Raw genomic sequence first — 27,503 nt, 5'->3', positions numbered from 1 at the left:
TAAGGGACGCGGTCGTGGAGGGCGAGGGGCGGGGATCCTAGGAAGCCGTGGCTGCAGTCATACAAGGCAACGCCGGGCTCCACGTGGCATCCCAAAGCTTTCGAGACCCGCGGCCTGGAGGAAGGTGTATCCTCCAGTGGAGTGTCCCCCCCCGCAGGAGACTGCTGGGTTCCAGCAAGGCAGGGAACAGTTGGCCTCTATTCACGGCTGGGCGGGTCACTTCCAGTCCCTGCTCTGCAGAGACGCTCCAAACAGATGGTCGCGACATGTTTCATGAGTTAAAAATCAGTGATCAAACAGTTCAAACTATCAACTTTAGGTCTGGCGTCCCAGGTCCCCATCCAGTCAACCTGCCTTCCGCCCCTAGGATTCCACATGGTACCCCTGCCTAGTCATGAGAACGCTCTCTGTGCAACATTGGCACCAATTTTCATACCAAAATCGGGGACAGGGTCCGGAACTAGTACTCAAGAAGAGGAACAAAAGACCTGTAAACGCAAGAAAGGATGACAGATGGAGATAGGACCGCGCCTAGAAGGAGGAAGACGGGTGAGGGAGGTGTCCCAAAGCAAAGAGGGTGGATCCAGGGGCGACGAACCTTCAAGCTGTGTTCAGCACCGTGGGCAGCAGTTATTGCTTTGCCCTTAGTAAAGATGGCGACAACAGCTTCATAAGTCAGAGTTGCCATGCGCGACGGGCTGTACCACCGGATTTGGGGCTTCGGGGCGGAGGTGGAACGAACCATCGCTGAGACTGGGAGCCATGTTGGAGCGGCGGGAGGCTGCAGCCGCGTCGGGGATGCTGTGGTGGGGGCGGCAAAAGCCGGGGCCGCACGCCAAAGGGGCTCAGGCTGCGGAGTAGATGGTGCCCAGAGGGCGAAGGCGGTGCGGAGCGACAGGCCGAGAGGCGGGAGACCGGGGCGGCGGCAGGGGCCCGGGAGGGGGCCGGAGCGGCGGGGCGGGCCCAAGGCCCAGACCGGGGCGAGGGGCGGTGGAGGCCGTGTGGGGAGGCGGGGGGTGATGGCGAGGCGGCCGCCGTGGTGGGGTCTCAGGGGGCCGACGACTCCACTACTCCTGCTCCTTCTCCTCCTCTCTTTGTTCCCTCTCAGCCGAGAGGAGCTGGGGGTCGACGGGGGCCAAAGCTGGGACCCAGGGGTAGCTGCCGCTACGGGGCCAGGGGCGCGGACCGGCGGCGAATCCCTAGCTCTTTGTCCCGAGACGCCCGTGGTCCAGGGGGATGAAGAGCCTGGCCTGGGAATAAGGGAGCCCGTCTTCGTGGGGCTCCAAGGGGGAAGGCAAAGCGTCCAGAGTGGTCGAGGGCACCCTCAGCAGCCGGACGCGGGGCTGGGGGAGAAATGTGGGGTCCAGGCTTTAGGCAGCCGCGGGCAAGGAACAGGACAGGGACCAGGGTCTCTGTTATGCTGGCGCCCAGAGGTCTCCTCTTGCGGGCAGACAAGACCCTTGCGTAAAGAAAGTCAGTCTCCAGAGGCTCTGTCCCCAGGGGTCCCGAGCCTGGAGAACAGCTCGCCCTTCCCATTGGACCTTCTGGTTCAGCCCCGTGGGTACAAGCCAATGTTCTCCCAGAGGAATGCTAGAAGAGGCACCCCCAAAAAAGTGGGAACCACGCGCTGCTGCAAGGAATCGTGGGCACAGAGGCGCAGGGGTCAGAGCGAGAGAACTGCAACATCTCGAGGGGAGAGGACAGCCCCCCAGCTGGACTGTCCCCCCGAGGCTGTGGGATGTGGCCCTGAACTGGATTCAGCACCTCGCATAGAGAGGACAGTTCCCGTGTCTGTTTCAGCACCGCGCGAGTCTCGGACAGCTCCCGAGCCGACGCCCGAGCGCATGCGCTCGCGTGGTCTCTTCCGCCGCCGCTTCCTCCCGCAGCGCCCCGGGCCGCGCCCCCCGGGGGTCCGAGCTCAATCAGGAATCTGGAGAATACCCCCAGCGAGCAGGGTCCGCCCCCGTCGCGCCGCGAACCGCCACCCGCAGTTTCCTCAGTACAACTATCAGGCGCTAGTGCCCGAGAACGAGGCGGCTGGCACCGCGGTGTTACGCGTAATGGCGCAAGACCCGGACGCAGGTGAGGCCGGGCGCCTAGTTTACTCGCTGGCTGCGCTCATGAACAGCCGCTCGCTGGAGCTGTTCAGCATTGACCCACTAAGCGGCCTCATCCGCACAGAGGCTGCTCTGGACCGCGAGAGCATGGAACGGCACTACCTGCGCGTGACGGCTCAGGACCACGGCTCGCCGCGCCTCTCGGCCACTACCATGGTGGCCGTTACAGTGACCGATCGCAACGACCACGCGCCGGTGTTTGAACAGGCGCAATACCGGGAGACGCTTCGCGAGAACGTGGAGGAGGGCTACCCCATTCTTCAGTTGCGTGCCACAGACGGCGACGCGCCCCCCAACGCCAACCTGCGTTACCGCTTCGTGGGGCCGCCAGCTGCGCGCGCCGCTGCGGCAGCCGCTTTCGAGATTGATCCGCGGTCGGGCCTCATAAGCACCAGCGGTCGCGTGGACCGCGAACACATGGAAAGCTACGAGCTGGTGGTGGAGGCCAGTGACCAGGGCCAAGAGCCTGGGCCGCGCTCTGCCACTGTGCGTGTGCACATAACCGTGCTGGACGAGAACGACAACGCACCCCAATTCAGCGAGAAGCGCTACGTGGCGCAAGTGCGCGAGGATGTGCGCCCCCACACGGTGGTACTACGCGTCACAGCCACCGACCAGGACAAGGATGCCAACGGACTGGTGCACTACAATATCATCAGCGGCAACAGTCGTGGCCATTTTGCAATCGACAGCCTCACCGGCGAGATCCAGGTGGTGGCACCTCTGGACTTTGAGGCAGAGCGAGAGTATGCCTTGCGCATCCGGGCGCAGGATGCAGGCCGGCCACCACTGTCCAACAACACAGGCCTGGCCAGCATCCAGGTAGTGGACATCAATGACCATACTCCTATCTTTGTCAGCACACCCTTCCAGGTCTCTGTACTGGAAAATGCACCCATGGGCCATTCGGTTATCCACATTCAGGCAGTGGATGCAGACCATGGGGAGAATGCCAGATTGGAGTACTCCCTAACTGGTGTGGCACCTGATATGCCCTTTGTGATTAACAGTGCCACTGGCTGGGTCTCTGTGAGTGGTCCCTTGGATCGTGAGTCTGTGGAACATTATTTCTTTGGTGTGGAGGCCCGAGACCATGGCACACCTCCACTCTCTGCCTCAGCCAGTGTCACAGTGACTGTGCTAGATGTTAATGACAATCGGCCTGAGTTTACAATGAAGGAGTACCACCTACGGCTGAATGAGGATGCAGCTGTGGGCACTACTGTGGTCAGTGTGACTGCTGTAGATCGTGATGCCAACAGTGCCATCAGCTACCAGATTACAGGCGGCAACACCCGAAATCGCTTTGCTATCAGCACCCAGGGGGGTGTAGGTCTGGTGACACTGGCTCTGCCACTGGACTACAAGCAGGAACGCTACTTCAAGCTGGTGCTAACTGCTTCTGACCGTGCCCTTCATGATCACTGCTATGTGCACATCAACATCACAGATGCCAACACTCACCGGCCTGTCTTTCAAAGTGCCCACTACTCAGTGAGCGTGAATGAGGATCGACCAGTGGGTAGCACCGTGGTGGTTATCAGTGCCTCTGATGATGATGTGGGTGAGAATGCTCGTATCACCTATCTCCTGGAGGACAACCTGCCCCAGTTCCGCATTGATGCAGACTCAGGGGCCATTACACTACAGGCTCCACTGGACTATGAGGACCAGGTGACCTACACACTGGCTATTACAGCTCGGGACAATGGCATCCCACAGAAGGCAGACACCACTTATGTGGAGGTGATGGTCAATGATGTGAATGATAATGCTCCACAGTTTGTGGCTTCCCACTACACAGGGTTGGTATCTGAGGATGCCCCACCTTTCACCAGTGTTCTGCAGATCTCAGCCACTGACCGGGATGCTCATGCCAATGGTAGGGTCCAGTATACTTTCCAGAATGGGGAAGATGGGGATGGAGATTTTACCATTGAGCCCACCTCTGGCATTGTTCGCACAGTGAGGCGGCTGGATCGGGAGGCAGTACCAGTGTATGAACTTACCGCCTACGCAGTGGACCGAGGTGTGCCCCCACTGCGGACTCCAGTCAGCATCCAGGTGACAGTGCAGGATGTAAATGACAATGCACCTGTGTTCCCAGCTGAGGAGTTTGAGGTGCGAGTGAAGGAGAACAGCATTGTGGGCTCAGTGGTGGCTCAGATCACTGCCGTAGACCCTGATGAAGGCCCTAATGCCCATATAATGTACCAGATTGTGGAGGGGAACATCCCTGAGCTGTTCCAAATGGACATCTTCTCTGGAGAGTTGACGGCACTCATTGACCTGGACTATGAGGCTCGCCAGGAATATGTGATTGTGGTGCAGGCCACATCTGCCCCTCTGGTCAGTCGAGCCACTGTGCACGTCCGCCTGGTTGACCAGAATGACAACAGCCCTGTGCTCAACAACTTCCAGATCCTCTTCAACAACTATGTATCCAACCGCTCAGACACCTTTCCCTCAGGCATTATCGGACGCATCCCAGCTTATGACCCTGATGTCTCTGACCACCTCTTCTACTCTTTTGAGCGGGGCAATGAGCTGCAGCTGCTGGTGGTCAACCAGACCAGTGGGGAGCTTCGACTCAGCCGCAAGCTAGACAACAACCGCCCACTGGTGGCCTCCATGTTGGTGACTGTCACAGGTGAGGGATAGGGGGCATGCAAGTGACCCAGTGACCTCAACCTGTCAGGGCCTCAGGGGCTCCACAGGGCACCTCAAACCAAAGAAGGATTTCCAAGCCTTCCAAGAATCCCTTAAGTGCTGGGTTCCCACACCCCACAGGATCTGCCATAGACCTCACAGGTTAGGTTCACATGGTCTCTGCTTAGAGTCTTGGGCAGTCTCCCCAGAATCCCAAAGATACTAGGGCATCTAGCAAACCCCAAAAGACTGAACTATTACAGTAGGGATAGCGCCCCACCCCTAAAAGCCTGCAGGTCCTGGGTTAATACTCTGGAGGCCACAGGAAAAGCCAGCGAGGACCAGTCAGACCACACCACACCACTGTTCAGATGAAGCATTACTTTGGGTCCAGTCTGACCTTCACCCCATCTGTACAGGGGAGGTAGGCCAGTAGTTTAATGGTCATGAACAGCATCTTACTCTGGCAGCTTCAGACAGAGTGGGCCCACCCTGGCCTGGCAGCTATTCACAGGGCTGACTGAGGCCCTGCTCTTTGGGGAAATGTCCAGAGGCCCATCTGCCTCTTTTCTACCTCCACAGGCCCAGACTTTCACAAACACTCCCTTAGAGGAGGGTGCAGGTGGGAAGGCTCTTGCAATCGTGCCTACTGCTGCAGCGGTTGGGAGAGAGGCTTCAACTGGTGTTCACTCCCCAGTTCTGGAGCATGGACTCTTGGCACTGCCAAAGAAGGCACAGCCTTTATTTTAACCCTCAGTTCACTCAACAACAAATCCTTATTGACCATCCAATGTGTACTAGGGTCTGGGGACAAGGTATAGAAGCACTTCATTCTCATTTTGGGAAGTGAACAGAACCCAGGTCTGGGATGATGGGCAGTTTTCTGATCCAAGAGTCCTGTGGTGGGGGTGGGGGGGGGCAAGTGGGCGGTGGTCAGAGTTCAAGACCTCCGAGAGAAAGGGAGTTTGCTGAGCCAGGATTCTGGGGGTTGGGGTTGAGTGGTCACAGGGCCAGGGAGCCTTCTAGTGCTGTGGTAAAGCAGTTTGCTGACCAGAGATAGGGGATCAGTTAATCATTAATCTAGAACCCTGTTTGTGTTTTGAGGGGATGCTGTGCTGGTTACGCAATGCTGGGGGTAGGGGTCGGTGGTCAGTGGCCCTGGCTCTTCTTTATGTTATGAGTGAGTGTGGCCTGCTGACCATGACAACCTGGGGGAAGGTGGGTTACTGACTATTTAGGGACTTTTTTGTGTGCTGTTTGAAGAATGACTTACTGACCCAAGGGCAAAGTCAGGTCTCTCCTGGTGTTGGAGGGAGGGGAGAGGAAGCAGCAACTTGGTACCTTGATGCTGAGGGAGATGGTGGTCACAAGCCCCAAACCCCTTTGTGTCTGGCAGGGTCAGTCTGCTGGGGGTCTAGGCATTCACTGGCCCCAGCCCTCTGAGTCCCGGGGAGGGGCAACCGCTGACCCAAGACTGACCACTGCCTCTACCCCAACCCGCAGATGGGCTGCATAGCGTGACGGCGCAGTGTGTGCTACGCGTGGTCATCATCACGGAAGAGTTGCTAGCCAACAGCCTTACGGTGCGCCTCGAGAATATGTGGCAGGAGCGTTTCCTGTCACCGCTGCTGGGCCACTTTCTGGAAGGCGTGGCCGCGGTGCTTGCCACACCCGCCGAGGATGTCTTCATCTTCAACATCCAGAATGATACGGACGTGGGGGGCACCGTGCTCAATGTGAGCTTCTCGGCGCTGGCGCCGCGCGGGGCCGGGGCGGGTGCTGCGGGTCCCTGGTTCAGCTCGGAGGAACTGCAAGAACAGTTGTACGTGCACCGCTCGGCCCTTGCCGCGCGCTCGCTCCTGGACGTGCTGCCCTTCGACGACAACGTGTGCCTGCGCGAGCCCTGTGAGAACTACATGAAGTGCGTGTCAGTGCTGCGCTTCGACTCGTCCGCACCCTTCCTGGCCTCGGCCTCCACGCTCTTCAGACCCATCCAGCCCATCGCAGGCCTGCGCTGCCGCTGCCCGCCCGGCTTCACGGGAGACTTCTGCGAGACGGAGCTCGACCTCTGCTACTCCAACCCGTGCCGGAACGGTGGCGCCTGCGCGCGGCGCGAGGGCGGCTACACCTGCGTGTGCCGCCCGCGCTTCACAGGTGGGCGGGCCGCGGGCCTGGAGGTGCCACCGGAAGAGCGTGGGGGCGGGGCTACAGTGCTAGTGAGGATGGGGAGTCAGTCTCGAGTCTCCCGGTGCCGGGTGTCGCCCAGGGAGGCGAGGCGCGAAGCCGTAGAACCCTGCCCTGGGGAACCTACTTACCTTGAAGGAATAGTAGCCTTAGATAGGCGGAGTCTGCGGCGGGGGAGTGGCCGTGGACCGGGCGTGACCGGAGCGGCAGGGAACGTGAGGGCGGGGGCAGACTGACAGTGGGCGTGTCCGCTCCAGGAAGCTCGTCCATTCAGAGGGCTGGGAGCCTTTGGAGGGGCGGGGCTCGCTGGAGCCCGGGCTGGTGTGGTGGTGGGTGACCTCCCTCCACGGAGCGTGGTTTGACTTCTAGGAGAAGACTGCGAGCTGGATACGGAGGCCGGACGCTGCGTCCCTGGCGTCTGCCGCAACGGGGGCACCTGTGCCGACGGGCCCGACCGCGGCTTCCGCTGTCAGTGCCCGGCGGGCGGCGCCTTCGAGGGCCCGCGCTGCGAGGTGGCGGCACGCTCCTTCCCTCCCAGTTCCTTCGTCATGTTCCGCGGCCTGCGGCAGCGCTTCCACCTCACGCTGTCCCTCTCGTAGGTGCCCGCCCGGTATCTCTGCGCGTCTCCACGCCGTCCCCATTCCTTCCGTAACCCTGAGTCAGATTCCTGGCTACCCCAGTCTGACGTCCCTCAGGACACCGCCCCTCCCCGATGTCCTGTCTGGGTGTTTCGGAGAGTCACTATCCCTGGCGGTCACTGCACCCTCTCTCCTTCTTTCCTGCCCCACCCTAGCCTGGGCTGGCGCCCCGCGAAACTTCTTGTCGCAGGGATGGTGGGTGTGTGGAGGTGTCCCACTCACTGGTGATGCACCCTGTCCAACCCACCCAGGTTCGCAACAGTGCAGCCAAGTGGATTGCTCTTCTACAATGGTCGCCTGAATGAGAAGCACGACTTCCTGGCCCTGGAGCTCGTGGCTGGGCAAGTGCGGCTTACATATTCCACGGGTGGGTGCTCCCGTGGATGTGTCTGTGGGCCAGTGGGTACATGTGTAGGTGAGATGGCTGGGGGGCATAAGCCTCGAGTCCCCTCAGGTTTGCGTCACTGCATGCCTAAAGCCCTACCTCCATGTCAAACAGACATCAGTGAGGATCTTACCCCCTTAGCCATTCCCTGGGGGAAAGTCCATCTATCTTCCAAAGGCACTGTGGTCCAGCCACTGTGGTCACCAATGGATGAGACTGATCTGATGTATCCCTGGCCATCCTGAGGGTAGTTGTGCCTACTTGAGTGGGGACAGGGAGGGAAAGGTAACTAGGCAGCTCCAGACAACCTTCCGCATGTATCTCCTGCATAGGTGAGTCCAATACAGTGGTCCGCCCCACAGTTCCAGGGGGCCTGAGTGATGGGCAGTGGCACACAGTGCATCTGAGATACTACAACAAGGTGAGCACCGTCCTTGGCATGGCACTATGAGGGGAGCTGGGATGCCAGGTTCTGCCCCTTAGGGGTCAACCCTGGAGGTCCTGTTGAGGGGTATGCCTGGGTTTTTAGCCCCGCACAGATGCCTTGGGAGGTGCTCAGGGCCCCTCCAAGGATAAGGTGGCTGTGCTGAGCGTGGATGACTGCGACGTGGCTGTGGCTCTGCAGTTCGGTGCTGAGATTGGCAACTACTCATGTGCAGCTGCTGGCATGCAAACAAGCTCCAAGAAGTGAGACCCCAGCCCCTGATCTCTATGCCTTCTGCCTGCCAAAGCCCACTCCAACCCTCACCCCACGCCCCTCCAGCCTGCTAGCCTGTCCTTCCCCAAGCCACAAATCCTCTCCCTGTTAGGACACTGACACCCTACCTCACCCTAGTCCTGTCCCTTTATTCTACCCCTGCCTCCCCACTCCCACACATGGTCCCCAAGCACCCAGTCTCTCAGTCTCCGCTGCCCCCCTTCCTAATGCCCCACATCCCCACTTAGCACCCCTAGACTCTTCACCAATCACCCAAATGCCTCACACATCCTAGCCTTCAGCCCCTTCTTCATCTTTCCCCAGACCATCTGCCCATCATGAGCTCTCCTTTGCACCTCCACAACTAAAGTTAGGCCCCAGCTTCTTCCTTGGCCTGGCCTTACCCTCCCCCCTAAATCATCTTTACCCTCTGAGTCCTACCCCTGCCCCCCCACTTCCTGTGGCCCTCAGGAGCAACCCTACCTTGGCCCCTGTCCCAACAATGATGCAGACCCCTGATCCTCAGGTCCCTGGACCTGACGGGCCCTCTGCTCCTGGGGGGTGTCCCCAACCTCCCCGAGAACTTCCCCGTGTCGCACAAGGAGTTCATTGGCTGCATGCGGGATCTGTACATTGATGGCCGCCGAATGGATATGGCAGCCTTCGTTGCAAACAATGGCACCATAGCAGGTAGGCATGTCCCCATATTAGGGAGGGGGAGCAGGGCGATGTGGAATGATTCCAAATCTGACATCATCCTTGTTTCCTTTGCTGGCAAGCATTGCGCCATAGCCTAACCCTTAGGGCCTGCCTCCTTCCACCTTGAGAGAATACAGGGCTGAAATTGTGGCCACTTTTGGCCTCTCTGGACCACTGTGTCCTGTCAAGTACTGGTGCCCCCTGCCCCCCCCGTGTTCTGACATCCTCCATGTGCCTTCCTCTCCCAGGCTGTCAGGCTAAGCTGCACTTTTGCGACTCAAGTCCCTGTAAGAACAGCGGCTTCTGCTCAGAACGCTGGGGTGGCTTCAGCTGCGACTGCCCTGTGGGCTTCGGTGGCAAAGACTGTAGGCTCAGTGAGTGGGCAGCATGGGGCAAGAGGGGCCTACAGGGTAAGGTGTATTCCTCAGGTGGGGCCTGTGATCCTGTTCCTTTTGTCCCCTCAGCCATGGCCCATCCCCATCATTTCCGTGGCAATGGGACACTGAGCTGGGACTTTGGAAATGATATGACTGTGTCTGTGCCGTGGTACCTGGGGCTGGCGTTTCGGACACGGGCAACGCAGGGGGTCCTGATGCAAATGCAGGCTGGGCCACACAGCACGCTTCTTTGTCAGGTGTGTCTGGCTTCTCCCTACACCCTCAATTCTCAACCTCTAATGCCACCTCTATGCCTGGCCATACAACATAGTCCTGCCAGGTGTACTGACCATACTTGACCCTGCTCTGGACCTGGCCCTTGACCTTCTTCCCCACCATAATATCCTCTGCAGGTGCAGGGCCCCAGCATATCTTTTTTGTGCTAGCTGCACCAATCCACAACCCCTGATCTTGACCTCTGAGTCCCCTAACTTCAGTGGCATGATGTCCATAGGCACAATGTCCTGTGTGCCAGATATAGCCTTAGCCCTGCAGTTCTGACATCTGAGCCCCCTGATCTTACCTCCTGACTCTCCCAGCCCCAGCCCGACTTGGGGCCCTGACCCCAGGGCTGTGTTTCTCTATCTGCAGCTGGACCAGGGGTTGCTGTCAGTGACAGTGACCAGGGGCTCAGGCCGTGCTGCCCACCTCCTTCTGGACCAGGTGACTGTCAGTGATGGCCGGTGGCATGATCTGCGGTTGGAATTGCAGGAAGAGCCGGGTGGCCGCCGGGGCCACCATGTCCTCATGGTCTCACTGGACTATAGCCTCTTCCAGGTCTGATCTCTGACTCTGGGGTAGTCCATTCTCAGTCTTCCAACCAGACCCACCTCATTTGACCCCTCTCTAGTCCAGTTCCCCTCAACTCCCTCCACTGTACATCATTCTCCCTGCAGTCCCTTCCTCATGCCCTTGCTCTGAGCCCACCCATCCAGCCAGGCCTGCTCAGGTCAGAGAGGCTATCCAGATTTCTGGCCTGGTCTTGGGATACCTCTGCAGCCAGTACATTTCCTAATTCTTGGGAACCTCTCTGGTCTCTGCCCTAATCTCCCTAACTCAAAGCTGTGAAATTTCAGGGTCTATTCTGGGTCCAGGAAAGAGAAGCCTGTCTGGGCCCACCTCTTGACTGAAACCTTGCTATTATCCATCCCCCACCTGCTCTAGCAGGTCTTCCACAGTCAGGAGGCAGGTCATTCCCAGACCATTCCCCTGGTCCAGAGGGGCAGAGGATGGTCATGCAGGGCTAGGACAAGGCCAACTGACTCAAGGGTAGGGCAGGGATCCATCAGGTGCCCCCACACCTCCAGTGCTGACTGTACCCCTCCCCCAGGACACCATGGCAGTGGGGAGTGAACTGCAAGGCCTGAAGGTAAAGCGACTCCATGTGGGAGGCCTGCCCCCCAGCAGTGAAGAGGAGGTTCCTCAGGGTCTGGTTGGATGTATCCAGGTGGGGGTCAGCATGGGAACATGATATGGGCCATTAGGGTGAGTGGTCAGAGGTCAGGAGCACCTTGGGACTTGAAAAACTGCATTCACTTATGGGTTGGCATGGGGAGGGGATGTGACCCAGAACCATCAGAGACAGGCCTTTCTGTGCTGGTGGAGGTGAGGGTCCAACTTACATTACCAAGGGTCACAAGAGGTCTGTGTCAGGGACAGCACGATTAGGGGTCCCATGGGGGGGCTGAATTGGGGATATTGGGGTCAGAGTCTGGGCTATATGGAGGGTCTGAGGGAGACTGCATGTCAGGGGTCATCAGATCAGGTGGCTTGCTCTGTAGGGGCTGAGATGCTTTGACATGGGGCTCACACCTTGCCGGTTGTGTCCATAGGGGGTATGGCTCGGCTCCACGCCTTCGGGATCCCCAGCCCTGCTTCCCCCTAGCCACCGAGTGAATGTGGAACCTGGTTGTATAGTGACCAACGCCTGTGCATCGGGACCCTGCCCATCCCACGCTGACTGCCGAGACCTCTGGCAGACCTTTTCTTGCACCTGCTGGCCAGGTGTGACTTAGGGGCAGGGCAGGGTGATTTGGGTAGGAACCCGGGGCTCATGGTAAAGACTAGGATCACTGGAAAGACAGGTGCCTGCTTCCTCCCATGCTCTGTGGCCAGTGTCCTGAGCTTGCTGACCCAACCTGCAGGTTACTATGGCCCAGGGTGTGTGGACGCCTGCCTCTTGAATCCTTGTCAGAACCAGGGGTCATGCCGCCATCTTCCAGGAGCTCCCCATGGCTATACCTGTGATTGTGCAGGTGGCTATTTTGGGCACCACTGTGAGCACAGGTGAGGGGCTGGAGACTGAAATGATGGAAAGACCTGGGGTAGTGGGGGAATAGTCACTGAGACATCATGGAGGCATCTCACATCTCACCTGGCTGTCTACCTCCAGGATGGACCAGCAGTGCCCACGGGGCTGGTGGGGGAGCCCAACCTGTGGCCCTTGTAACTGTGACGTTCACAAGGGCTTTGACCCCAACTGTAACAAGACAAACGGGCAGTGTCACTGCAAGGTATGCCTGGCCTCTGACCCCTGACCTTTTAACTTTTCTCTAGGCATGATTTGTGATTCTTATCAAGCTTGCTGATCTCTACCACCTGATTCAGGCCCTAGCCTCTTACCCATGTCCTGTCATCTAACTGCTATCTCTAGTTCTTGATATCTGATTCCTCCCATACATTTCATTTGAAGCCTAATCAAATGAATACTGTGAGCACTGTTCTCTTGACCCTTTGCCCTTGATTCCACTCACTCCTCAAGCCCTGACCTGAGACCCCTACCTTAAGGCCTGATCTCTCACCTCAGACCCCCGATCCATTCCCGAATAGGAGTTCCACTACCGACCACGGGGCAGCGACTCATGCCTCCCATGTGACTGCTACCCTGTGGGCTCCACCTCGCGTTCATGTGCACCCCACAGCGGGCAGTGCCCCTGCCGCCCAGGAGCCCTTGGCCGCCAGTGCAACAGCTGTGACAGTCCTTTTGCAGAGGTGACAGCCAGTGGCTGCCGAGGTGAGCAGGCTCTACACAGCTCCACATATAGAGGGCTGGCTTTTGCACCCTGCCACCAAGTTTCCTGGCATGTTTGGCTCCTCGGGTAGGGCTCTGGGAAGTGTTTCCTGAAGGAGACCACTGACACTTAGGCAGCCCCCATATTTGCCCCAGATACATTGATGACTTGTCACAGAATCTGACAGGCCAGCTCCTGTAAGTCCAGTGGCAGGGTGGGGGGGAGGGATGGCGGGTCTGATGAGGGTAGTAAAGGAGCAGTAGGTGTGTGGCTGTCATTTGTCCCAGCCTCTGGCTGCCTGATTCAGTGTTTCCTCTCTCCTTAGTGCTCTATGATGCCTGCCCCAAGTCCCTGAGATCTGGCGTGTGGTGGCCTCAGACCAAGTTTGGCATGATGGCCTCAGTGCCCTGTCCTCGGGGGGCCCTAGGTGAGTACCTGGGGGGCAGGGGCATCATTGAGGGTGGGAGTAGGCCTGTCTTCTGAGTTCTGAAGCCACTTCTTTTCCTGAGTTGGGTGGCCTTGCTCCTACAAAGAAGTGGGAGTGGGGTAGGGGTCCATGTGGGCCCCTCAGTACCTCCTAGGGGGTCTGGGTCCCTCCCCACCCCCTCATTGAGCCTCCATCTGTTTCTCTTGGCTTCTGGGCAGGATTGCGGGGTGCAGGTAAGGGGTATGTGTTTGCTCAGGTGTGCTGCGCCCCCCACCCCACTGCCAGAGCTTTTGCAGACCCCTCCCGCTGCCTGAAATCCCTGCGGACCCATCCCTGCTGCCTGAGGTCTCTAAAAGCTACACTCAGCTGCTTGATGTTCCTGGAGGCCCCTTCCCACTGTCTGAGGATGCTGGGGGCTCTTTTCTGACGCCTGAGGTCCTCAGAGGCCCATCTCCACTGCCTGAGGACCCTGCAGACCCCTCCCCACATCCTAAGATCCATGCAGACTCTGTCCTCAGTTCCTAAGGTCCCTTCAGCCCTTTTCCTATGTCTAAAGTCATAAAAGACCCCTCCTCTCTGTTTGAGGACCCTATAGACTCCTTCCTGCTGCCTGAGGGCTCTCCCCACTGCCTGAGATCCCTGCAGAACCCTCCCCGCTGCTTGAGGTCTCCACAGTGGCTGGACAGAGATCATCTGTGTATGCATGCTCATGTGTGTGTTTCTGTGCCTGTGCACGGCGGGTCTGTGTGTCTGTCTTGGGGGGTTCTATGTTTAAGATAGGGTCCCTCTTTCTGGTGGCTACAAGCTCTCTTAAGACCCAGGTCCATTCTCATTCAGCCCCCATCCCCAACTCACAGAAGGGCAAGAGGGCAGCAACACTGGGTCAGTCCAAGCTGGCGTGAGAACTTGCACCCCACCCTCACTTTGGTCACACAATACTCCTGGAAACCCTGGTCTGTGTGTGCGTACATGAGATAACATGTGTGTCTGTGTGTTTGTCCTGGTCCACACATCCATGTATGTGCAAATGTGGGAACTGATATGTGTGTTTGCTTGCCCTGGGCTACGTGTCTGTGAATCTGCCGTGTGTGTGTGTGTGTGTGTATGTGTGTGTGTGTGAGAGAGAGAGAGAGAGAAAGAGAGAGAGAAAGAGAAGACAGAGCAAGCACCCTTGTGCTCTGCTTTATGTAACCAGTGGTTCTGAATGGCCAACAGTTCCCTTGAGACTAATAGGCAGCTGGGACCTGCCTCGGCTAGGAGCTGGTCCAGCCACAGATGCCTACTATTCGGGTCTCTGCATCAGAGCTCCCCCTGGGTTAGGGTGCTTTGCTCATCAGATCAGTGAAGGTGTCCCTCCCCCAGGCCTCACCATGGTTCACCTGCCCCTAGGTGCTGCTGTGCGGCTGTGTGATGAGGACCAGGGCTGGCTGGAGCCTGACCTCTTCAACTGTACCTCCCCTGCCTTTCGAGAACTCAACCTGCTGGTGAGACTGCCCAGACCTGAGCCTGCACTCAAGACGTGTGCTGGCCCTGGTCCTGACCTCGGCTTCCCAGGGGCCTGTGCTAGGCCCCAGACATCATGCCCCAGCCCTTGACCTCCTGGGCTTTTCCTGGTTGCCCTTTAATCTAGCCAAACCCTTTTTCCTGTGAAGCTTTTGAGAAAGGCCTAAGGGACCACAGAGCGACCATCCCCATCTTTGTCCTGGCAGCTGGATGGCCTAGAGCTGAACAAGACAGCACTGGATACTGTGGAGGCCAAGAAGCTGGCTCAAAGGCTGCGGGAAGTGACTGGCCACACCGACCACTACTTTAGCCAAGATGTTCGAGTCACTGCCCGACTGCTGGCCCACCTGCTGGCCTTTGAGAGTCACCAGCAAGGCTTTGGGCTGACAGCTACACAGGATGCCCACTTCAATGAGGTCATTGTGCGCCCTGTGCTCCCCTTCTCCTGGACCCCTGCTCAGGCCCCTCCTGACCCTGGGGAAATGAAGGCCTTGGGCTCTCCCTCTTCCCTTGTCATCTCCAAACCCACCCCCTTGCCTCCTGGGGCCTGTCTGAGCACCCAGCCAGACCTCTCAGACCTGCCCTGTCTCCCCTCACATGCCTGCACCTGGCTGAGCCCACTTTTATCTCCCTGATTCCAGAATCTGCTGTGGGCAGGCTCTGCACTGCTTGCCCCAGAGACTGGGGACTTGTGGGCAGCGCTGGGGCAGCGGGCCCCCGGGGGCTCGCCAGGTAGTGCAGGGCTGGTGCAGCATCTGGAGGAGTATGCGGCAACACTCGCAAGGAATATGGAGCTCACGTACCTGAATCCCGTGGGGCTGGTGACGCCCAACATCAGTATGTGATGAGTGGCATGGGGGGAGGCGGGAAGGGGGCCGTGAAGGGGCAAGGACCTGGAGGTCTGAGGGGCTGAGGGCTATTGATGTCAACATTAGTTGCAGGAGGCTGTGCCACCACCCTCAGCACTTTGCAGGGACAGGTTCTGTGCTGGTAGCATTGAAGTGAGGGGTTGCGGGACTTGGGTATAAGATGGGGAGGGGAGGGTGTGCGGCCTTCTGCATGGGGAGGAGATCCTTGTTGGGTCTCACCCTCTTCCTCCTGGGCAGTGCTTAGCATCGACCGCATGGAGCACCCCAGTCCCATCCGGGGAACCCGTCGCTACCCTCGTTACCACAGCAACCTTTTCCGGGGCCAGGATGCCTGGGATCCTCACACACACGTGCTGCTGCCTCCCCAGTCCCCACGGCCATCCTCACCTCAAGGTGAGATCCCTTGGGTGACCCCTGGCCCAGGTCCTGTTTACCTGTTCCACCTCTTTTGCTAGGTAACATGCTGCCCTCCTGCCAGTTCTCCCCTTGCCAGAGCTGCGCCATGCCAGACCCCTGTGTGAGACCCTCCCACATCAACCCCCCGCACTGCTCTCACCTTGCCAGATTCTCTCCCTCACCACGATGACCTCTCCCAGGCCTTGATATCTAGGATCCAGCCCTGGAGAGCCCATGTCCCCCTTCATGGGCTCCTGCTTTCTCCATCTCCCAGGCCTGGACCTTCAGGGAAGAGATTCCCATGCTTGATGCTGCGATGGGTTGGTTCAGAGCTGGGCTTGTGGGTGCTTGGGGTCAGAGGTCACTGACAGTGGTTCCTCCCCCTCCCCTGGCAGTTCTGCCCACAAGCAGCAGCAGCATGGAAAACTCCACCTCCTCAAGTGTGGGCCCCCCTCCGGCCGCCCCGGAGCCCGAGCCGGAGCCTGGGATCTCCATTGTCATCCTCCTCGTTTACCGCACCTTGGGGGGGCTGCTCCCTGCCCAGTTCCAGGCCGAGCGCCGGGGCGCCAGGTACCACGGGGGGTATTACTTCCAGGCCTCTCACCCCTGAGTTGCCTGCAAGCTTCTGCACAGCCTAGCACCCCGTTTTTGGTGGGCAAATGAACAGGTTCACAGGCGTCCTGAGACAGCTCCCGTGCGCAGCTTCCACGTGAATCATGTTCTATGGGGCTGCAGACAGGCCCAGAGCCACAGGTGGGGGCCGTGTCATGAGGGCGAGGTACAGGCGCCGGGTACAGACAGGCAAACTGGCTAACAGAGGCAGGCAGAGACAGGCTGACCAATGGATGCAGTCAGATGGTGGTGGCAGGGAGGGTGGTTTGAGGCAAACAGTCTGGAGCTGCTCAGGCCTTAGACCCCAGTTTGGGCAGTGAGTCTGAAGTCCCTCGGCTACAGAGAACCTGCCATTTCTGCAGAACCCTGATGCCATTGGACTCAGGGCCTTGAAACAGCCCAGGGGAGACTAAGGGGGTTCCCCAAAATAGCATCCACTCTGGGGCGTCCTCTCAGTCAGCCATGCCAATGGCATGAAGACCAACAGGTAGGCGGTCAGAGCTTGGGGAGGTCAGCAGAGTCTGAGCCCAGCTGGGGTGTCTTCTCAGGCTTCCCCAGAACCCTGTTATGAACTCCCCTGTGGTCAGCGTGGCTGTGTTCCATGGACGCAACTTCCTAAGGGGTGTCCTGGAGTCCCCGATCAGCCTGGAGTTCCGCCTGCTACAGACAGCGAATCGGAGCAAGGCGATCTGCGTGCAGTGGGACCCACCTGGCCCGTGAGGACCTCTGCTCCAGAAACCCTTGGTCCCCTGTTGGCCCCTGGGGGGCTCAGCCTATCCCTGGGGTCTCTTCCAATGTCCCTAGGCACCCAGGCCCATGAGTAATTTGGCTCCTCAGCTTCAGGCTTCCCCGCCCCTCCCCACTGTCTGTCACAAACCCCTGCCTGGCCATGGGGCACTTTCCCAAGGGGATGATAGGTCTAACTGCCCTGTGGCTGCAGGGCGGACCAGCACGGCATGTGGACGGCACGGGACTGCGAGCTGGTGCACAGGAACGGGTCTCACGCTCGATGTCGCTGCAGCCGGACAGGCACCTTTGGGGTCCTCATGGATGCTTCCCCCCGTGAGGTGGGACTGTGTTCCGAGTCCTGAGGACGTTGGCAGGCCAAAGGGCATGGGTGGCCAACACCCCCAGCGACCATCCTTGTCCCCACAGCGGCTGGAGGGTGACCTGGAGCTGCTGGCAGTGTTCACGCACGTGGTCATGGCAGTGTCTGTGGCCGCGCTGCTTCTGACCGCAACCGTCCTGCTGAGCCTGCGCAGCCTCAAGTCCAACATGCGTGCAATCCATGCCAATGTGGCAGCTGCCCTGGGGGTGGCAGAGCTCCTCTTTCTGCTGGGGATCCACAGGACCCACAACCAGGTGCAGGGTCGGGGCCAGGGGACCTGTGTCTTGATGACCTTACCTGGCCCAGGAAATCCTGGAGCCAAAGCTCAGGGTCAGAGGTCAGGGATGCTCAGGTCGGGGCCTGGGTTTGGGGCACAATGTTGGGGCAAGGTGCTGTGGTTTAAGGGTCAGAATGGGGTGGGGCAGGAGTGGTGCTGACACCCCCCAACCCTGCCTTCAGCTGGTGTGCACCGCGGTCGCCATCCTCCTGCACTACTTCTTCCTCAGCACCTTTGCGTGGCTCCTGGTGCAGGGGCTGCACCTCTACCGCATGCAAGTTGAGCCCCGCAACGTGGACCGCGGCGCCATGCGCTTCTACCACGCCCTGGGCTGGGGCGTCCCTGCCGTGCTGCTGGGTGAGGGCTCTGCTCCCCAGCCCATCCAGGCCTGCGACCCCTGGCTTCTACCTATCACGGGGCCTAAGTCCTGCCCCTGCCCCCAGTCCTGATCGTTACCTCAGCCTCCATCCCCACCCCCCACCATACCATGTGCTCAGCGGCCCCCATCCCTGGCATGAGAAAGTCAGTTGCTCTAGAACATACCCTTTCGGTCCTTCCTCTCCTCCCTTCCAGGCCTGGCTGTCGGCCTGGACCCCGAGGGCTATGGGAACCCTGACTTCTGCTGGATCTCGGTCCATGAACCCCTCATGTGGAGCTTCGCAGGCCCTGTCATCCTGGTCATTGTGGTGAGTGTGCTGTACCTCGTGCCACTCATGCACCCTGCGGCAGGTGTGGTGGTGTCAGCGGAAGGATGCCGGGGGCAGTCCCTGGGTTTCCAGGTCTCAGCCTCAATTTCTGTTCTCTGCTCGACTGGCACAGAGATGGGAGGTGTGGAGCCAGAAGCTCAGCTGCCTCTCCCTCTCTGCGGACCACTATCTCCATTTCTCAGTCCCTCTCTGGTTCCCTATCTCAGACTTTTTCTGAATCTTAAGTCCCTCTGTTTCTGATCTCCCTGTCGTGTGTGTGTGTGTGTGTGTGTGTGTGTGTGTGTGTGTGTGTGCGTGTGCTTGCACCCCTGTGCATGTGTATTTCTCACTGCTTCTGCCTCTCTGTGTCTTGGTCTCTCTCTGTCCCTGTCCCTCTCTCACTGTCTCTGTCTCTCTCTGCTCTGTCCTGCCCCTGCTTCACATGTATGGCCGTGGGTCCAGATGAATGGGACCATGCTTCTCCTCGCTGCCCGCACATCCTGCTCCACTGGGCAGAGGGAAGCCAAGAAGACCTCTGTGCTGTGAGTTGTCTGGCTGGGGGAAGTGGGGGATTATTTGAATGGCAGTCCCTTCCTGGGCAGGCTGGGCTCCAGATTCTGGGTAGGGGATGAAGTCCTACCTGCCCAGGCCTGTGGCCCCTCTCTGGTGCCCTCACCATACTCTGGCCCTACAGGTGCTCTGCCCTGCTGTCCCCCCAGAGTCTCCCTTGGCCTGGGGGGCTCACTGTGCCCCCTGCCCCCATGTCCTACCTACCTCCCACATTTCCCTCGTATCCCACCCCCACTTCCCACATGTTTTCCCTATGTCCCCTCATGGCTCCCTGACTATCTTCCTGGTTCTTTTGGTGACCTCCTCTCTCCCCTAGTGTCCTCCAGAGACTGCTATGTTCCTTTGTGATTTCTTGTCCTTCCATGTCCCCTGTTGTGTCCCTTGCATGAGCCCTGCGTGATGCACGCTTGTCCCCTTGTGTCCTTCCCTGTTCCACAGCAGGAGCCTTCGCAGCTGCTTTCTGCTGCTTCTCCTGGTCAGTGCCTCCTGGCTCTTCGGCCTCCTGGCAGTCAACCACAGTGTCCTGGCCTTCCACTACCTCCATGCTGCACTCTGTGGCCTCCAGGTAACTGGCACCCCTCCCCGCCTCTGGCCTGGTGGGGCTTCAGCAGGGTGGCCTGAACCCTGGGCAGGCCATTGAGCCCAGGTCTAGAGCTGACTCCTTCTGGATGACTAATGCCGGGCAGGGGGCTCGTCCTGGACTAACTTCCCCAGCACTGTGGCTCCTGGCCACTTGCTGGTCCATACAGGCCTCCACTGACTTAGTTACTTGGGCCACTCTGATGCCTCCGAGACTCTCTGACTTCCTAACGGGGTCACCCCGGAACCCCTCACTCCCTCACACTAACTTGCAATGACTGATCCCCCTTGCTGACCCACAGTGACTTATATGAGCCTTGACCAACGCCCCGCTGGCCCTTCTCTGACCTCTGACTCATTTCTGATCTCTCACTGGCTTTCGGTAACCCCTCATTGACCCCACGCTGACCCTTGCTGATGCAGGGCCTGGCGGTGCTGCTGCTCTTCTGTGTCCTGAATGCAGATGCTCGGGCTGCCTGGACACCTGCCTGTCTGGCTAGAAAGGCAGCGCCCGAGGAGGCAAGGCCAGCACCTGGCACGGTGAGGGGCTCTCAGGGCTGGGGAGTCAGGCTGGGGGCCCCAAGAGGCCAGGGTTAGAGGCCTCTCCTGAGCTGGCTCATGCTCCTGTCTGTACCCCCTCCTGTAGGGGCATGGGGCTTACAACAACACGGCCCTCTTTGAAGAGAGTGGCCTCATCCGCATCACCCTGGGTGCCTCCACTGTCTCTTCAGTGAGCAGTGCCCGCTCTGGCCGGACCCAGGACCAAGACAGCCAACGGGGCCGTGGCTACCTCAGGTGAGCAGAGCAGCCTTCTTGGGAGGAGGACACATAGCTCAGACCGGTCCCACCTGACCAGAGGGTGGCATTGCTGGTCCTGGGATGGTGGCTCTACCCATCTTGGCACCTGGGCCTCTGCTATTCTTTCTGCTCCAGATGCCTCTTGCCACACACCCAGCGGTGCCTTCAGAGCCATTCCATAGCAGTTGGCTATGTGCTCACAGACACCCCAGCCTCCAAAACACCCCATCACATCCCTCTTTGATGGGTGGGGGGGTTCCTGCATTTCCAGGGACAATGTCCTGGTTCGACATGGCTCAGCTGCTGACCACACTGACCACAGCCTCCAGGCTCATGCTGGCCCCACTGACCTGGATGTGGCCATGTTCCATCGAGATGCTGGTGGAGGTAGGGGCCAGGACTGGGCGGGGGAGACAGAGGATCTCCCCACCATTTCTCATTTTTTTTTCTTTCTCAAATGTTTATTTATTTTTGAGAGAGAGAGAGACAGAGACAGAGTGTGAACCAAGGAGGGGCAGAGAGAGAGGGAGTCATAGGATCCAAAACAGGTTCTAGGCTCTGAGCTGTCAGCACAGAGCCCAACATGGGGCCTGAATTCATGAACCTTGAGATCATGACCTGAGCCGAAGTCAGACGTTTAACTGACGGAGCCACCCAGGTGCCCCTAACATTTCTCTTTCTTGAGGGCAGCAGCTGGCTGCAGTGGGCAATCTCCCCCCCACCCCATCACTGCCCCAAGAGAACCCCAGGGTTCTCCTGCCAAGTCCTAGCCCTTCTGTACAGACCCTACTCCAGACTAGGTCTACCTAGGTCCCCGGCCCCAGCTCCCTGCTATAGCTACCCAAAGACCCTCAGCTCCAGGCTCTTTCCTGACCCCCAAGTTCCTTGTCTCCCTGAGCGATTCATGTGCCTTCCTCCTTCTGATCTTCCCAACTCTAGCTGCAGACTCCGATTCTGACAGCGACCTGTCCTTGGAGGAGGAGAGAAGTCTGTCCATTCCATCCTCAGAAAGTGAGGACAATGGCCGGACACGGGGGCGTTTCCAGCGCCCACTCCGCCGGGCAGCCCAGAGTGAGAGGCTCCTCACTCACCCCAAAGGTTAGGGGGTACTCTGACCCCATGAGTAACCAAGGGACACCCCATATTCCACTTGGGTATGATCCAGAGACACTGATATCCTCTGAAGATTCCTGGGACTGGCCTATTGGGAACCTAGGGTCATCATCGGGCCCCTGCACACCTCTTGCCATCCTCCTAGTGGTTCTGCTGTTTAGAGGTCCAGGAACAGCCTGGGCAACAAGGTCGAGGTCAGGGATGTTACAGGGTGACATGTCATTTCTCCAGGCTCTCTTCTGTGAGGGTTGGGGTTCAGCCTGGTTGGTTCTTCCAGGATTCTTCTTGACCCCTCAGCCATCAAGTTCCCCCACCCCTACTCTCTGTCCACTTCCAGAGTGGCAAGCTCACCAGTAACCCTCTCCATGGGTCCATTGATTTCCTAGAGACACTCTCCTATTCCTACCTCTGCTCAATCAGTACAGCCAGAGTTTCAGGAGTCATTAGGGTCAGGGTTAGGGGGTTGGTCACTGAGTCTGTATCACAGGGGTCATGAGTCAATGGGGTCAACTCAGAGGCTTCTGTAACCTGCTCCACAGACGTGGATGGCAATGACCTCCTATCCTACTGGCCAGCCCTGGGAGAATGCGAGGCCACTCCCTGTGCTCTGCAGACCTGGGGCTCCGAAAGGCGCCTGGGGCTGGACACCAGCAAGGATGCAGCCAACAACAACCAGCCGGACCTGGCTCTGACCAGTGGAGATGAAGCCTCCCTGGGCCAGGCCCAGCGCCAGAGGAAAGGTATGATCCCTGACTTTGGTCTATACTTCCAAGACCCAGGGACTGCTTCTACACCAGCCCAGGGGATTCCTGCCCCTCTGAGCCTCATCTCATTGCCAGGACTTGGGGGTTGCCCCTCCTCTGATCTCAAGGGGAGGTTTGCCCCTACTCCCCCACCATGGAGACTGACCCTATCCTGACCCAGGGGATGATTGCCTCCCTACTCTGAGCCCTGTCCTGCTACCGCTGTGGGATCCCCAGGGGCTGCCTCTGCCCCTCCCCAAGGGGTTTCTGTTCCAAACCCTGTGTCATAGGGATCCCAGGGGCAGCTGCTTCCCTAGACCTAGGGAGTATCTGCCACCTCCCGCCCCACATACATACCTTACCCCCATTTTTCCTCACACAGGCATCCTGAAGAACCGATTGCAGTACCCACTGGTGCCTCAGACCCGAGGTGCCCCTGAGCTGTCCTGGTGCCGTGCAGCCACCTTGGGCCACCGTGCTGTGCCAGCTGCCTCCTATGGTCGCATCTATGCTGGAGGGGCCACAGGCAGCCTTTCGCAGCCAGCCAGCCGCTACTCCTCTCGGGAACAGCTGGACCTGCTCCTGCGGCGGCAACTCAGCCGTGAGCGACTGGAGGAGGCCCCCGCCCCTATTCTTCGTCCCCTGAGTCGGCCAGGTTCCCAGGAACGCCTGGATGCCACTCCAGGCCGCCTGGAGCCCAGGGACCGGGGCAGTACCCTACCACGGAGGCAGCCACCCAGGGACTACCCTGGTGCCAGGGCCGGCCGCTTCGGGTCACGGGATGCTCTGGACCTAGGGGCACCCTGCGAGTGGTTGAGCACACTGCCCCTACCCCACAGTGCCCGGGACCTTGACCCACAGCCCCCTCCTCTGCCCCTGTCTCCCCAGCGGCAACTCTCAAGGGACCCCCTCTTGCCATCCCGGCCCCTGGATTCTCTGTCCAGGAGATCGAACTCAGGGGAGCAGCTGGACCGTGTGCCTAGCCGGCACCCCTCACGAGAAGGCCTCGGGCCACCCCCACAGCTGCTCAGAGTTAGGGAGGACCCAGCCAGTGGCCCTAGCCATGGCCCCTCCACAGAGCAGCTGGACATTCTCTCCTCTATCCTTGCCTCCTTCAACTCCTCGGCTCTCTCCTCCTCTGTGCAGTCCTCAAGCACGCCCTCGGGCCCTCACACCACTGCCACGCCTTCTGCCACAGCCTCTGCGCTTGGGCCCTCCACACCACGCTCTGCCACGTCCCACAGCATCTCGGAGCTATCTCCAGACTCAGAGTAAGCAGGGTCTAGCCACCTGCCCGCACCCTCACCAGCTTAAAGCAACCTCCCGTGGACCCTGGCCTGTGTTCTGCCACAGAATGGGGTGTGGGTTGGCAGACAGAGTGGGCTGTCCCAGGCTTAGCACAGCCAGGGTGCCCTGGGCTAGGGGCAGAAATCTGGCAGGGAATGGTGGTGTGATTAGCAGGAACCTGCTGGCTGTATGATTGGTGCCAGCCACCCTCTCCTACACCTCCTGGGCGAAAGAAGTGAGATAGATGGCTTCCAAAGGGCTTGACCAAGTGTGTGTGGGGAGGGGGTGGGCGGTGAGAGCAGGAGCCATGGCCCAGAAGTAGCAGGTAACCTGGTATGTGGGAGGGGCAAGGGGAGAGGAAGAGGCATTGCCCGGGGGGCTTTGTTTGGGAGATGGTATGGGATGAGGAGGGGCAAGAAGTAGTGCTAGCATGTGGGCATCTTCTATGCCAGGCTGAAGTGCTAACTGAAGGTAAATCATTTATCCATTTATTGAGTAATTGACTTAGTCAGTGTTAAGTTCCTCGTGCCTGTGGGCACTGTGAGGTGGAGCACGTAGGAACTGAGCTGGGACCTGGAGCATCTGTGGGGTAGGGAAGCAGCTGGATGCACAGGAACCAGAGAGGGGGAGGGGAGGAAACAAGGACTGTGAGGCTTTGGAAGCCAAGAGGAGAGCTGAGTTTTGAGAAGGAGGAACAGCTGGGTCAGGCTCTGTGGAGGGCCGCGGGACGAAAGGAGGCTTTGGGGAGAAGAGGACCCCAGGCGTGGGCAGAAGGCCAATAGAATCCAAGGAGAGTCAGAGGAAGAGAAAGGAAGGAGGAGCAGGGGACTTGGGGCCTGGTGCCAGCGACTCTGAAAGGGTGCCGGGGAGGGCTGAGGGAGAGCTATGAGTATGGCCTGGGCCCACTGCAGCCTAACTTTGCTGGTGGGGGGTGGGGGTGAGCCAGGGGGGCTGAGCAGGGGTTTGGGCTCAGGAGTCACACTTTACCCCTCTGAGTCCCTGTTTCCTTATCTGTAAAATTTGTCTGCAGTAGCAAACTGTTTGAGATGTTGGAGATTTTTTGAGACAAAAATCTGTCAAGTATTTAATGTAGTATTTGTACATAGTAGGTGCTTGCTGAGTGCCTAGAGAGAAGACAGGTGTCCGAGGGGCCTTGCTGATGAGTCTTAGGGTACAGAAGGGGTAAAGAGTTCTGAGAACCCTGAAACGGGTGTAAGGGGGCTGGGGACTGCGAGGCAAAGGTGATGGGGTTGGGGAAAGATGGGGGGGGCCCAGGCTGTGGGGGAAGCTCTGAGCCCCCTGAATTCTCTCAGCAACCACCTCTGACTCCTGCATTCAACTCTGCAGAGTTCCCAGAAGCGAGGGGCACTCCTGAGGGGCAGACTCACGGACAAGGAATGGCTGAGGGCAATGGAAGATTTGAGCTAACAGAAGAGACTCCAGGAGTCAGGGGCTGATCCCCAGGCAGCCTCCTGCCCGCCCCCCAGCCCTCCCTGTCGCTGCAGTGCTGAGGCTCCTTGCCCTCTCTGTGAGCGTGTGAGCATGCATGTAACAGCTGCGGGGGGGAAGGAACTGAAAGGAGGACTTTTATACGTTTTGTACCTTTGTAACCAGAGAGATATGCTTATGTTATTTTTCAGCTTTTCTGTCACCTGGGGTTCTGAGGCTGGGCTGGGAGGGGAAGGGGACAGAGGGTAGAGTTTGGCCCCATTTGGGTCCCTGGCAAACTATATGCTCTTTCCTCTCATCTCACTGGGGCAGATTCAGATAGGAGGAGCAAGTCGCCTCCCACCCATTGATCTGAATATTGTTAGGGCCCAAAGTACAGAGCTGATCTTTGCTTTTTCTTGGTTGCCCCAAGGGCCAAACTTCAGGGACAAGGGGTTGGTCTTGGAAACAGGGGTCCTCTGACCTCCTCGCGGGGCTTGCTCATGCCTCCCCTCCCCGTGGATGTGTGTGTTTATTATGTGGAGTCCCTGCCACTTACTGCCTTATGACCTAGGACTGATGCTGTGGGGCGCTGGTGGAGCAGCAGATGTCATGTTTACAGAGCAAGGCTTCCCTTTCTCCCATGGGGAGGGGCTCAGGCCTCTATTCATACATTCCTGCAGAGGGTGGACTAGGGGGTTATTTGGCAGCCCCTACCCCTGCTCTGAGCAAAAGTTATCCGTGGTGCCGCTTGATTCCCTGACACTGCCCTGTGCTAGAAATTCTTGCAGGAGTGGGAGCAAGGGGAGCAGAAACAAGGGAATTGAAGACACAGAATGTAGGTGCCACTGCCTCCCATGTTTACAGGACCCTCCCTGGCCCTTGGCACCTGGGCTGCAGTAACTAGTTCCATCCTACTTTATTCTTTTCTATAGGCAAACCTGACTGTTAGGACTCTGTTCACAAAACTCTCTTTTATTACTTTCTCTGCTCTCCAGAACTGGGGACTTTTAGATTTTGTTACTTTGTTTACAGGTCAAGATTTAAAACATTTTCCAAGTTTGTTTACAACTTAAAACTTTGAACTTTTATACTTTGCTTACAGTTGAGAATGTGTTTTTCCCACTTTGTTTACAAGTGAAAGGTAGAGAAGATGGGAGAGGGGCTTGAGGATCCTGGACCTGGCCATCTTGAGGAGTTTCTAGCCCTGAGCTCTCCCAGGCCAAAGGCCAGCCCTGAGCCCCTGTTGAACAGCAGGCCAAGAAATCCTCCAGAGCGGGCATCCTTTTACTGCTATGAACAATGGGTTGTGCAGGGTTGTAGGGGGTTCTGTGCAGACACACACACACACCCCTTCCCCACACATACTCCTGGGAGGCAGTTTCCAAGGAGATTGAAAGTTCTTCACTGACTGGTGCCAAATCCCGCCAGCCAGGACCCCAGCTCTCCTTACCCAGAATGACCCCAGCCCTTGAAGGGTTGAAGGGCCCGCTGTGGGGAGAGGGGGCTGTCCTTGCTATATCCTAGGTTCTATAGATGTCCCTTTCTGAGGGTCCCTTGCTCCAGCCCAGTGGCCCTTTTCCCTGTCTGTGTACATTGTTCCGTGAAGCCGCGCTCTGTTTTGGGAATAAACTTCTATAGAAAATGGTTGTTGCCTCTTTCTGTTTGGGGGTGGGGGTGTAGGGTAGGAAGGTAGCTATGAATGATTCAGGCCAGGCTGACCTTTGGGAGAAATCTGAGCTCTGCAACCCCCCTCAATATTCAGCTATTTTTAGCCCATTTCATCTGACATTTGGACCAGGTTCCCATCTCTTTCACTCTTAATTCTGGCCTGGCGCCTTGTGATTGGGGCCTGAAGTATGAACACATGTGCTGGGAGTAAGGCGCCAGGGAAACTCACCTCTCTCAAGGTGGCAGCATGATGACTTGGTCTTCAGGGTCTGCAACTCTAACCTGGCATTTGCCCTAGATAGGGGCCCAATCAGCCCTGAGAACTGCCCTTGCTTAACCCCTCAGCCCATTAACAGCACTGACCCCGGCCGGCATCTCGGACTTGGAGCTGGCTAGGACATCACGTTCCTTACCCACTCAGGCAGAAACCTTCGGACAGAAAACGAGATGCCAGGCTGTGCTCTGTAAGGAAGAGAGGAAACTCTCAGTCTCATTCTGGGTCTGGGTGTCCAGAGTTGAAGGACAGCCTCGGGCACCTTCGGTGTCAGACATTGCCTGGTCTTAAAAGGAAAGCCTGAAGGTGGCGCCCTCAGAGGCGTGAAAGGCCCCGGTGGACCTG

The 27,503-nt window shown here is 58.4% G+C and overlaps 1 protein-coding gene across 5 annotated transcripts; it reads left to right on the top strand.

Moving 5' to 3' along the window:
* The first annotated feature begins 1,019 nt into the window (after window positions 1-1,019).
* Window positions 1,020-26,860, top strand: CELSR3 (cadherin EGF LAG seven-pass G-type receptor 3). Of its 5 annotated transcripts, XM_029916136.1 has the most exons (37): window positions 1,020-4,767; window positions 6,270-6,920; window positions 7,320-7,545; window positions 7,840-7,955; window positions 8,306-8,394; window positions 8,503-8,660; window positions 9,197-9,360; window positions 9,618-9,743; window positions 9,834-10,003; window positions 10,398-10,583; window positions 11,137-11,253; window positions 11,639-11,810; window positions 11,951-12,092; window positions 12,199-12,319; window positions 12,636-12,819; window positions 13,143-13,244; window positions 13,463-13,477; window positions 14,634-14,728; window positions 14,954-15,163; window positions 15,389-15,584; window positions 15,854-16,009; window positions 16,408-16,582; window positions 17,173-17,340; window positions 17,565-17,691; window positions 17,780-17,986; window positions 18,192-18,366; window positions 18,583-18,695; window positions 19,158-19,237; window positions 19,704-19,830; window positions 20,268-20,384; window positions 20,491-20,639; window positions 20,914-21,029; window positions 21,582-21,740; window positions 22,295-22,495; window positions 22,881-23,099; window positions 23,645-23,769; window positions 25,133-26,860. In XM_029916136.1, exons 1-37 carry the CDS (start codon window positions 1,020-1,022, stop codon window positions 25,211-25,213), a joined length of 9,483 nt encoding a protein of 3,160 aa, XP_029771996.1. In that variant the 3' UTR covers window positions 25,214-26,860. The 5 variants fall into 5 exon arrangements, with proteins under 5 accessions (XP_029771996.1, XP_029771993.1, XP_029771992.1 ...); XM_029916133.1 differs by having other exon boundaries at window positions 19,707-19,830; window positions 22,881-23,769; XM_029916132.1 differs by having other exon boundaries at window positions 22,881-23,769.
* The last annotated feature ends 643 nt before the right edge of the window (window positions 26,861-27,503 follow it).

This window comes from Suricata suricatta, chromosome 12 (assembly GCF_006229205.1).
Source record: "Suricata suricatta isolate VVHF042 chromosome 12, meerkat_22Aug2017_6uvM2_HiC, whole genome shotgun sequence".
NCBI lineage: Eukaryota > Metazoa > Chordata > Mammalia > Carnivora > Herpestidae > Suricata > Suricata suricatta.
This window is presented reverse-complemented; position numbering and strand designations above follow the sequence as displayed.